General features: G+C 46.4%; 1 protein-coding gene across 1 annotated transcript; it reads left to right on the top strand.

Annotated features, from left to right (window-relative positions):
• The first annotated feature begins 1,063 nt into the window (after positions 1 to 1,063).
• Positions 1,064 to 11,958, top strand: LOC130406867 (uncharacterized). Its single transcript, XM_056729445.1, has 6 exons — positions 1,064 to 1,117; positions 1,833 to 2,015; positions 6,875 to 6,927; positions 7,201 to 8,530; positions 9,242 to 9,592; positions 9,692 to 11,958. The coding sequence occupies exons 1-6, from the start codon at positions 1,064 to 1,066 to the stop codon at positions 11,678 to 11,680; spliced, it is 3,960 nt and encodes a 1,319-aa protein (XP_056585423.1). The 3' UTR covers positions 11,681 to 11,958.
• Positions 11,959 to 12,599: the final 641 nt, after the last annotated feature.

The following is a 12,599-nucleotide window of genomic DNA, read 5'->3' as shown; positions in this document are numbered from 1 at the left end:
TTATTGTGTTATCGTGTTTATATTGGTTTTATGGTGTTAGTTACAGTATCTGTGTTTCTTTTGGAGTTTTGATTACTTGATGGAGTTTGATTGAAATTACTTGGAATGCACAATGATAAAAAAATTAAGTTATAGCAGAGTTATCGGAAGTAATTTTTTGCAGAATGTGAAACAGAATAGGTTTTGCCTAGAAAAAATGACTTTAGTTGTGTTTTCACAGACATGGTCACAAACTGTATTACTTTCCCCACCTTTGCAGCTTTGATTACAGCACTAGAAAAGTAAAAGCAAAAAGGGAACATTTGAGCTGATGAGAGAGGAAGAACAAACAGACAGAGCATCACTAAAATAGGACTGTTATAAAGAAAGTAAATAGTTCATGTTGTCTTTGGAACTATTGTCAGTTGTAAAGTTGTTCGCCATTTACTGTGTAATTCAGAAATGCATACTAAAACAATCTGAGCCATATCATTTCAGTGAGTAATTGTCTCCGGACTTTGGCTATATCAAGTTTTAAAAACAGCTGTATTGTTTCAGCTGAGCTAGGTGTATCTATGTATCTATTTTTCTGTCCAATGAGGTGCAAAAGTTGCTTTGGATTGAGAAGAGCAGCAGTCTGACTTCGACTCCCGAGTTATCCTCCGATTGCAAAGGATGTTGACAAATTTACGACCCGCACTCCTCAGTCCCTGAATCATGTGTATGTCCAGTGTATTTCCACAGGGAAAAGGTGGAAAGTACAGCTTCACTCGTGTATTAAACCACCCCGGAGGCCCATTCATTAAACATCACTTAAAGCCGGAGAGAGGTCCACACCTGGTTTTCTTCTCTCATTTCTTCACACATTCTCTCTCTCCTCTTCTCTCTCTCGGGGTGAGCCATCCTTCTCTCCGTGCTGTGCTAACTCAAAACTCCTGACGTTTTAAATGTTTCTTTTCTGGGATTCGGGTTTCGGCGACCTTGGTAGGAGATGCTTTATGGATTTGACCTGGGAGTCCCCTCGACAAGCTTGGCTCCTGGTTTAGCGAGGTGATGGAGGGGAAAAAGTGAAGAAAAGGGAAACATGAGGGTTTGGGGGAGGGTGCACGTGTGGGGGGTGTCTGGAAGCACGGGACAGGTGAGGCCGCATCCCCCCCTTTTTCGGTCCCGTTGGGGAGGAGAGACTTCGGCACGCCAGCACAGATGTTGTTGCATTGTCTGGAGCTCCGGCCCAACGGGGAGCAAGCTCTCATTAGCTATTGTCTTCCACTCGCCGTAGATTCATGTGATAAATGCAGTAGTCGCTGGTACCTCAGTTGCGAGAGGTGCTCATGTTACTTTCCCTGCTCGGAAAGGAACGTACCTCGACAAGTCAGCGTCAACGTTTTTCTTCCCTCTCTGACTGAGTACATATTTTATCATGTTAACGTGTCTACGGGTTAGTAGTCGACGACGTTCAAACTCACTCCTGTCTGTCAACACGCTATATATGAGCTCCCATCATCCGCACTATATTTGTCATAAAAGCGTACCTTAATGGTGAAATCATTGGCGTGTGTGGAATAAAGGAAGTCATCGATGTTTTATGAAGATTAACCATCATCTGGAGCAGAAAGCGTGCTGTCAGCCAGGGCCACGGTTTAGGAATTCACCCAACGTATAATGTACCATGAAACAATCCCGTGATTCCCCAGGCCCCGTACCTGGAATCGACATCATTTGGAAGGACCGCAGCTCCCACATCTCTCCGCAAGGAATTCGGCGGGCGACTTTATGTTTCATTTTCCACTTTAATTTACTCACTCGGAAAGACATGAAGACCCCAGCATTGTTCCTATAATCCTTTTTTCTAGCTTTTCCTTCCCAGCCGGGGCTGTGAACACATTGCAGTGCCCGAGGGCAGTAGCATGGACAACCTGTGCTCTCCTCACATGAGTGAGCGGCGAGCGGTCCAGGGATCCGAGCTGGCACGCTCAGCCAAACAGGTGTATGATGGGAAGACGCGGGCTGTGAAGGGTGAATTTTCTTATGTGGAGGTAATGTTGCTTTTGGAGCCGGTCTTGGTGTTTTGGGCCTGAATCAAAAAGCGTTTACTTGCGTCGCAAACTGTTTTGAATAAAGCTGCCTTACGTGGGTGAATGGCGTGACATCTTTAGAATTCATTTTATAACAAATACGTCAATTTTGTTATAACATATTCAGTTGTGGTCACTTTTGATAATGTTTGCGTTCATTTAATGTTGAATTACATGTTTCACAGTTTTACACAAAAAATCAAATCCAAATGTTAGGTCAAATCCAACCCTAGGGTTTACATAAACCTATGCTGGTTTGTTTTAACCCACTTGTGGGTGAGATATGAACCTTTTCTGGGTTAATTTAACCCAACCTTCCCTTTTTGGCCCAATGCGTTGAGTCTTTAACCTATCAACGTCTGTAAAGAACTAGTTGTTCCATATAAAAAAAACATTTCTTTGTTTTTTCCCAAGATATATCCAACAAATAGTTTTGGTAATGCATATTTTGTTAAACTAGAAAATGTCAATCTTCAGTATGTCTGTTCCAAAGCTTAAAGACCACTTGGGAACAGGTAAACACTGTTTTTTTTTAAGTTAAACTTCGCAAATGTTTAGCACCAAAATGTTTTTCAAACACCTCCCAAAAATGTTTAAAACATAATAAAACCAACAGAACATTTATAACAAGAACAAAATGTTAAATGAATATGTCACTGTTCACAGTGTTTCAACAAAAAAAAAATTCACAAGCACATATTAATACATTTTATTGGTTATATATTTGCAAAACCTAGTGACAAACACAAAGGGTGACTAATACAAATGATTTATGGCATCCCCCCCAAAAGACGGCAGCGATATTTAAGATTCAATTGTATATGTCAAATTTTAAATAAAAAAATGAAACCGTAAGTGCATGTGGAGCGGTGTTTACATCTTGTGAAGTGTTCTCTAAAAAGATCTTAAAGCTACCGTAATCTATTCATTTCTTTCTGAACTACACAATCCTACCTTTAGATTAAAGGGTTCATAAAGTGCAAGCCTTTCTCTATTTTGTGTTTACAAGAAGAGCGCAGGTTACCAGGTTAAGCTAACGTTGTGAAACTATAAATATTTCCCTTATGAAGCCCCGGGTGTATGTCAAGAGATATTACCCTATACCTTAATAACGCAGGCGCGCACCCCCAACTCAAAGAAAACAAATGGCTGTACTCTGCATTAAGCAGAAACAATGTCCTGCTGTCCACAGACGTCTGACTCTTAATAATGGAGTGTAAAAAGCTGAGTTAGTCTCACTCCACACATTGAAATAAAGAAATGACACAGACTCCCTTAGGAGTCACTAAGCCATTGGACATAAATCTCAAACAGTCTTGCTCTTGAAGGCTGGACCTTGGGTTACCATAAGAGAGCATGCTAGTGGTTATTAAGTGAAAGTTTCCAATCGATAGCCAGAGAGGTGTAATCAGGGTGGGTTTAATTGCACTGGGAGACAACATTTATTCACGTTATTGCCTCGGCTGTCCAGAGAGGGTTCATTTCCGCCCGGCGCCTGTTTCTCTCCTGCCCATGAACCCGTTGGATTAGAGCGGAGAAATGGATAAGAATGACCCTAACCTTTGACCTCTTCACCTTTTTAGTGTGAGGTCGCTCCGGCGAAATAGATTTTTAACTCGATGCATTAAAAATACAGCTATGGCAGACTGACTGCATGCACAATAAAAAAAGGGCACAAAACGATCGTTTTATGGGGCTTGTCTCATCCAAAAAAATTAGCCCCTGAAGTACAGTATATTAAAACCCTTTGTTTTTTAAGTTTGCACCGATGAACCTTGAGGCCAGGAAGTGGAAATCAAAGTATTTTGCTTTATAGACAGGGACGGGTGTAAAAATGCAGAGTCAGTACATTTGGACCAACGTTAGAAAATATTAAAGGGGTCATATGGCGCAAACACGTGTTTTTACGTGTCTTTGGTGTTTTATAAGTTGGCCATGCATGTATTAGTCCCGTTAAATAACAAAAATTTAAGTGTCGGAACAATAGATGCATTCTATCTAAAGGCGAATTCTTACCCAGACCTTCCTGAAACGCCTCGTGTATCTACACCCCCACAAATCCACGTCAGTTTGTGGTATGAGTTGTCTTTATGTACAAATGTATATGCAAGTTAGTACTGTCAGTACAATTACTTTGGAACCTGATGTTCCAAATATGGTGAGAGGCGTTACATTTCCATCACAGGCTTGCAGTTTTCGGCTAGCCAATCAAAGCACACCTCGCTTTTTAGAGTGATGAGATTTGTAAAAAATCTGCGAGTTTCAGAGATGCGGGATAAAGAGGAGATAGAAACATGTACGGTATGTGAAAAATACAGCGTTTTTGAACCTTAAATCGTGCATACACATTGCATTACATCTAAAACAAACCATAATATTCATTTTAGCCGTGTCATATGACCCCTTTAAGGTTTAACATTTTAAGTGAACACAAAACATTCAATATATGGACTTCTACGCCAATTTTTATAATGTCTCTTTAAATGTATGTTCAACCAAAATTGAAAAATTAGTTTATCCTTTATTCACCCTTCTTTCATTCCAAACCTGTACGAATTAAATTTTTTGGCGAACTCAAAAGAAGATATTTTGAGGAATGTTGGTAAACAAACAACTCTGGACCCCATTGAATTCCATTGTATGGCGTCAAAACCTTAATCTTAAATCATTTGACAGCCCTAAAAACAACATTCTCACCAGATACAAAACATTTTCGCTTTCATCCATTAACTGTAAGAGAAAGCTTGCCACAAGGAAACTGTGCACCATACGGGACAGTCAGTGAAACCGGGAGCAGTTTTTTGGAGAGGAGTTGACTTGGCCCCGTCTCCCCTGTAAAGGCTGCGGGCTATTAATTTCTAGCTCCATGTGCTGCCTGATCACCAAAAAATTCCACGGGGCGACTTATTGCGGGGCAATTTAGTGCCACCAAATGACACTGATGTGAATGGATGGCTGGTGTCGCGTCAAATCTGCTAGATGTCAGTAAATTGGAACATATGTTGCTTAAACTATAACATCAGGATAATTCTCCCTTTTAAGACGGCTCATAAAATGGCAATTTACGAGCTCGAATTTGAGGTGATGATAACATAGATAATTTTTAATGGAAGGTTAATGTGTGAATCAAAAGATAAAATTCAAAGCCTTTGGCCTTCTGCAGTAGAGCTGTCTAGTGTTCGGCCGCAAAAAAAAAACATGTAGAAAGATTTTATGCACCGTGGGGTGTTCCCCTTTCATTACATTTTATAGCTTAAGGCATAAAAATATACTGAATATTTTCATGGATAATAAAATGTTAGATCCAAGCATGACTGTGAGAGTGAAAGAGATAGAGAGAGAGAGAGAGAGAGAGAGAAAGAAAAAGATAGAGAGCCAGTAATCCAGACAAACGGATGCATATGAAGAACTTGTGCTCATCCGATTCCCCATCATCCGAGATTTAAGATCCCTCTGGAGTCCCGGAATTGTGCTGAGGCTCTCGGTTGCCGCTCCTCCTCTGCTGTTCTCTCTCAGGGCCCGGGCCTGAACAGTTGGCAATTGGCGGGCCACGTTATTCCCAACGCTGCTCGTTCCTAAATAGGCCACATCAGAGAAAACATGACTTTTCACTATTTTAATAAATGGAGCCCTGTCGTCTTCATTATTAATAGCATCCCAGCGTACTTTTCACATTCGGTTTGTGCAAAGCTACACGAGTAATTTATATTCACGTGCGAGACTCCGGCCTCCAGTGTGCGTATGCCTACTGTCTTCTCTACTGTCAGATATGTGTAGGCAGATAAAATTTTAATGTTTACCAGGGCATTCCTGACCTTTCTAATCCACCTGGTTATTCGTAAAATCAACCTTGCGGCGAGAGGCGATTAATCAATGCGCGGCGAGCTATCCTATTCAAACACACAGCACAACAATCTGCATTGAGAAATAATCCTGTGCCCGAACTTCAAATGAATGATCATGTAGACTCTCTCATGCACTAATAAATAAAAACAAGGCGCTTTCAATGAACAGGGTACAAAATTGGTCCCGTAGTTCTTTATCAAATGAAAAATGTTGCCTGTCAGACCTCATGAGGTCAGAATAAGCATTATATGTGCTGTTGCATTTGCACTTATTTTCTTTGACCAAAGATTGGTCTAAATACAATTAAAACAGTAAACTACTTAAAAAATGAGATTTGTGCTCTTAATGCTTGTGGGAATCTTATAGTCTTGAGTAACAGGCTCTACAGTAAAACACATGACTGATTTGACCTCACCCTCTCATACACAGGTGTGGTGATGTTATGTTCTCTGGCCTACTTTTCCAACCGTTCCTCCCCAGACCCCCAAGCAGAGAGCCTGACTGTGGGGGGGCACAAATACAGAACAATGATGGTCTCTCCATCTCTAAATAAGTGATGGAGGCAAACCTCTACCCCAACCATGTCGGCGTTATTATCTGCGACCGCAACGGTGAGTTGAGTACAGATCTTATATACTCCAAGTGTTGGATGATGATTGGGTAGATCTATAGGTGAGTGACCTACAGTAGCTTTAGAGTCTACCTGGCAGAGCTTACGCTAAAGCTTTCTTTTCTGCAAACGCAAAAGAAGATATTCTGAATAATGCTGGTTATCAAACAACACTGGGCACCATTGACTTTGTATGGACACAAAACAACTGAAACATCTCAAAATATCATTTTTTTGTGTCTTGCAGAAGAAGGGGTCTTACAGTAGGTTTATTTGTGGTCCTTCATATATATATATTTATATATATATGTACTGTATGTATTGTTACACTTTGCATTAAGGTTGTTTTTGACAATGTGGCAAGGGGGGCGTGGTTCAGCGCGGTCTGTGGGGAGAGAGAGCGTCAGGAGAAAGACGGTGAGTAGGCAGATCAACGCTTTAGTGAAAACACCTGCTTATCGTTCTAGTAATTGGCGAGGAGACGCTTTAAAACCCCAAGACGGACCGGGAGGAAGTGAGAGAGAGCGGCTGGGGAAACGAGCGTGCCAGAGACGAGAGACGTCGCGTCCGAGGAGATCGGGCAGAAAGAATCTTACGATCAGGAGAGATCGAGTTTGAACTTTTATTTTGAAACCGGAAGTGTGAAACCCGGAACTATTGTGTCAATAAAGACTTACCTCGTTTTCCCAGCCAAGCCGACCCTGACTCCTTTCTTCCATACTATCGAACTTGTTACAGTGGTGCCGAAACCCGGGAAGAAAGGAGTGAGCCGCCGCCAGCCATGCAGACTCCGCCGGGATCGCCATTTGCGGAGGTTATCGCCTCCCTCGCTGGTCTCCATCAGCAACACCACCAGGCCCTGTTGGGTCTGAGGGAAGATCAGGAGAGGAGGTTCCAGGCCCTCGTCCAGACCCAACAGGAGGACCGCGAGGCGTTCCGGAGCTGGGCGAGCCAGGAGAGGGGACCGAGCGAAACATCGACCGCATCCCCCACCATCCCGCTGCACAAAATGGGGCCCCACGACGAGCCGGAAGCCTTCCTGGAGCTCTTCGAGAGGTCCGCGGAGTTATCCGGGTGGCAGCCAGATGCCTGGGCGGCCCGCCTGATCCCCCTATTGTCAGGCGAAGCCCAGTTGGCCGCCCAGCAGCTGCCAGTAGCTAACTTGTTACAATACGCGGACCTCAAGAGGGCCATCCTGGAGCGAGTGGGACTTAGTCCGGAGCAGCATCGGCAGCGTTTTCGGTCGCTGGAACTCGGGGATCGCGGTCAACCCTTCGCCTTCGCACACCAGCTCCGGGACGCATGCCACAGATGGCTGATGGCCGGCGCCAACACCACCGACGACCTCGTCGAGAAGGTGACACTGGAGCAGTTTGTGGGACGGCTACCCAGGAAGACCGCCCAGTGGGTCCAGTGCCACCGACCGTCGACGCTGGCGCAGGCCATCCAGTTGGCGGAGGACCAGTTGGTGGCGTGCCCTCGGGTCGGCGGACCCCTGATGTCTTCATCTCTCTCTCTCCCCGTGACCTCGCCACCCCTTCCTTCCAGACCGGTGCCCTTCCCCCGGACCCGGGGAACTTTTCCTCCACGGCCAGCCCCACGGACCCGGAGGTTTTCGGAGCCGGGACCCACAGGAGCCGCCAGGTCGTCGGATGGAGCAGGGAGCTGGCTGAATCAAGGCTCCAATTTCTCCTCTCACCCGTCAACCTCCCAAGCCTCTCCTCGCCAATTCGGGGGTCTGCCTCCTGCCGCTAGGGCGGCGGGAACTTCTGGGCCGGCCTGTTGGCGTTGTGGGGATCCCGGACATTTTATCGACCGTTGTCCCATGATGGAGGTCGGTATGATGATCCGGGTCCCCGACAACCCACAGGCTGCCCTCGGTCAAGACGGGCTGTACCAAATACCGGTGAGTATAAGAGGGGGTACCTATCAGGCTTTGGTGGATTCAGGATGTAACCTAACCTCAATTCACCAAAGCCTGACTCAATTCGTGGCAAGGGATACGGGCCGCATGGTTAAGGTAAGGTGTGTACACGGGGATGTGGAGAATTACCCTTTGGTGCCGCTGACCATTAAATTTAAGGGGCAAAAGCATAGAGTGGAGGTGGCTGTTAACGAGCACCTCCGACATCCGCTGATTCTGGGAACGAATTGGCCACTATTTTCAGTATTATTGGGACAAATATGCGCGGGTGTTTCTGGGCATAATCAAGAGCGATGGGGAGGGGCGGTCGCGCAGGTGGGAGAAGTTGAGCCGGGACCACTGACGACTGGCTCAGAGGGAATTAGCGCTGTGGAGAAAATAAATCTCTCCCAGGGTGATGATTTTCCTCTGGAGCAGTCTCAGGATGACTCACTCAAAAATGCATTTGATCAGGTCCGTACCATCGACGGACAACTTCTCCACCCTGCACAACCGCTGTCCTACCCATATTTTGCTATTTTGAAAGACCGGTTGTATCGAGTGACCCAAGACACTCAGTCAAAACAGGATACAACCCAATTGGTCATACCAAAGAGCCGTCGGGAAATGCTTTTCCAGGCGGCTCACTGTAATCCAATGGCAGGGCACCTAGGACAGACTGCCACTTTAAATCGACTAACGACCCGATTCTTTTGGCCGGGCATTCATGAGAACGTGCGCAGGTGGTGCGCGTCTTGTCCTGAATGTCAGTTGGTAAACCCACCGGCCACTCCACGGGCACCATTATGCCCGCTTCCGCTTATGCAGGTCCCCTTCGAACGAATTGGTATGGACCTGATCGGGCCGTTAGAGCGATCCGCACGAGGGCATCGATTTGCGTTAGTCATTGTGGATTACGCAACACGTTACCCTGAGGCAGTGGCGTTACGCAATATCTCAGCAACCAGTGTTGCGGACGCACTGTTTCGAGTCATCTCCCGGGTGGGAATCCCGAAAGAGGTTCTCACCGATCAAGGCACGGCGTTTATGTCACGGACCCTCCGCGAACTCTACGGATTATTGGGGATTAAAACGATTCGGACCAGCGTCTACCACCCACAAACTGACGGGCTGGTCGAACGCTTCAATCGTACATTGAAAACCATGATCCGGAAGTTCGTTCACGAAGACGCCAAAAATTGGGATAGGTGGCTGGAACCCCTGTTATTTGCGGTCCGCGAGGTCCCCCAAGCCTCAACGGGGTTTTCCCCCTTCGAGCTCCTCTATGGTCGTCAGCCTCGCGGGGTTTTAGACGTCCTAAGAGAGGCTTGGGAGGACGGGCCTTCCGCGAGCAAAAACCAAATCCAATATGTCTTGGACCTGCGAACAAAACTCCATACACTGGGGCGGCTCTCCATGGAGAATTTGTTACAGGCCCAGGACAGACAGAGTCGGCAGTATAACAGGGGTGCTAGACTACGTAAATTTACACCGGGAGAGAAGGTGCTTGTATTACTCCCAACGTCCAGTTCTAAGTTACTCGCCAAGTGGCAAGGGCCGTTCGAGGTCACACGACGAGTAGGGGATCTCAATTATGAGGTAGTTCGGTCGGATAGGAGCGGAGCGCATCAGATTTATCACCTCAATCTCCTCAAAAAGTGGAGCGAGGCGAACACCGTGATGCTGGCGACGACAGTGAGCAGAGAAGATGATCTCGGACCAGAAGTGAACACCAAAGTGCAATCCCTCGCGCTGGCTCCAGGGGGAGATCATCTCTCGTCCTCACAGGTCACGGATGTGGTAAGATTACAGGCAGAATTTGCAGATGTGTTTTCGCCCCTACCCGGCCGCACGAACCTCATAGAGCACCACATTGAGACCAAACCGGGTGCGATAGTGCGCAGCCGACCATATAGATTACCTGAACACAAAAAAATGGTGGTTCAGAAAGAATTAGAGGCGATGCTGGACATGGGCGTAATAGAAGAGTCCAGTAGTGATTGGGCGAGCCCGATAGTCTTAGTACCTAAAACCGACGGCTCTGTCCGATTCTGTGTGGACTATCGGAAGGTGAATGCTGTATCGAAGTTCGATGCATATCCAATGCCACGAATTGACGAATTGCTAGACCGACTAGGCACGGCTCGGTTTTATTCGACATTGGATTTGACGAAAGGATATTGGCAGATCCCTCTATCTCCACTATCCAAAGAAAAGACGGCTTTTACCACGCCGTTCGGTTTACACCAATTTGCTACACTTCCGTTCGGGTTATTCGGGGCCCCGGCGACCTTTCAGCGCCTCATGGACCGCATACTCCGGCCACACTCTGCATATGCCGCCGCGTATCTAGATGATATCATCATATATAGCAATGACTGGGAGCGGCATATGCAACACCTGAGAGCGGTCCTGGCTTCGTTGAGAGGTGCGGGGCTAACGGCTAACCCGAAGAAGTGTGCAGTTGGGCGGGTAGAGGTAAGGTATCTGGGTTTCCACTTGGGCCACGGGGAGGTGCGTCCCCAAATTAATAAAACAGCCGCGATTGCGACCGCCCCGAGACCCAAGACCAAAAAGGAGGTGCGGCAGTTCCTGGGGCTGGCGGGATATTACAGGCGGTTTGTACCCAATTATTCGGACCTCACCAGCCCGCTGACTGACCTCACTAAAAAGGGAGCACCAGATACCGTCCAATGGACGGAGCAGTGCCAGCAGGGGTTTACCAAGGTGAAGGCTGCTCTGTGCGGCGGGCCGTTATTGCACTCTCCTGACTTTTCTATTTCCTTTCTCCTTCAGACCGATGCATCGGACAGGGGCGTGGGGGCGGTTCTGTCCCAGGAGGTGGGAGGAGAGGACCGTCCGGTGCTGTACATCAGTCGCAAGCTCTCACAGAGGGAGACGAAGTACAGCACCATTGAGAAGGAATGCCTGGCGATCAGGTGGGCGGTCCTCACCCTGCGCTATTACCTCCTGGGACGGGAGTTTACGCTCTGTTCGGACCACGCGCCTCTCCAATGGCTCCACCGCATGAAGGATACCAACGCCCGGATCACTCGTTGGTATCTCGCATTACAACCCTTCAAATTCAAGGTGATCCACAGGCCGGGGACACAGATGGCGGTGGCTGACTTCCTCTCCAGGAGGGGGGGGGGGAAGCTGCAGGCCGGATGGGGCCCCGGCCTGAGTCGGGCGGTGGGGGTATGTGGCAAGGGGGGCGTGGTTCAGCGCGGTCTGTGGGGAGAGAGAGCGTCAGGAGAAAGACGGTGAGTAGGCAGATCAACGCTTTAGTGAAAACACCTGCTTATCGTTCTAGTAATTGGCGAGGAGACGCTTTAAAACCCCAAGACGGACCGGGAGGAAGTGAGAGAGAGCGGCTGGGGAAACGAGCGTGCCAGAGACGAGAGACGTCGCGTCCGAGGAGATCGGGCAGAAAGAATCTTACGATCAGGAGAGATCGAGTTTGAACTTTTATTTTGAAACCGGAAGTGTGAAACCCGGAACTATTGTGTCAATAAAGACTTACCTCGTTTTCCCAGCCAAGCCGACCCTGACTCCTTTCTTCCATACTATCGACCTTGTTACAGACAACAATTGACATACCCTGTTTATGCATTAGCTAACATGAACTAACAATGAACACTACATTTTTACTTAATCTTCAAGTTAGTTTCAGCACTTTCTAATACATTTTTTACATCAAAAGTTGTTTCTGTAGCATTAACTGATGCACAATGAACTAACACGAAGAATTGTATTGATATAAACTAACATGATCCAGATGAATGAATATAGCTTTGTTTTCCAAAAAATGGTTAGTTCATGATACCCTATACAGTATCCTTGACGATATTGTAATTTGTTTTGGTTTATGCATTCAATATTTACAGTTATTGAAAATAATTGAAAATACTGAATTAACAACAAAACTGCATTCACTCCATAATCATTTGGATGAAATATACATAAGGCACATACTCATATTTGGCTTGTAGGCTTATATTTGGCATATAGTGTGCACAAAACCAAACTGAATAACAAGACGAAAATACATCTCTGGTTTCCAACAACTGGCTTTCATGATTTGTACTTGTACTCATAGAAGCAAACTGTTGCTATGGTTATCACTGTGTCAATCATTGTAATGTCTATTTCTGTATTCTGTACACATGTGGCTTGTTAATTAAGA

This window comes from Triplophysa dalaica, chromosome 18 (assembly GCF_015846415.1).
Source record: "Triplophysa dalaica isolate WHDGS20190420 chromosome 18, ASM1584641v1, whole genome shotgun sequence".
NCBI lineage: Eukaryota > Metazoa > Chordata > Actinopteri > Cypriniformes > Nemacheilidae > Triplophysa > Triplophysa dalaica.
Note: the sequence above shows the minus strand (reverse complement) of the source record. Positions and strands in the feature narration are given on the sequence as shown.

Coding starts and splice junctions, on each gene's coding strand:
- LOC130406867 (XM_056729445.1), top strand. CDS start 1,064: ATGAGGGTTTGGGGGAGGGTGCACGTGTGGGGGGTGTCTGGAAGCACG. Junction 2,016..6,874: donor GTGAATTTTCTTATGTGGAG/GTAATGTTGCTT, acceptor CAATGTGGCAAG/GGGGGCGTGGTTCAGCGCGG. Junction 9,593..9,691: donor AAACCATGATCCGGAAGTTC/GTTCACGAAGAC, acceptor TCCCCCTTCGAG/CTCCTCTATGGTCGTCAGCC.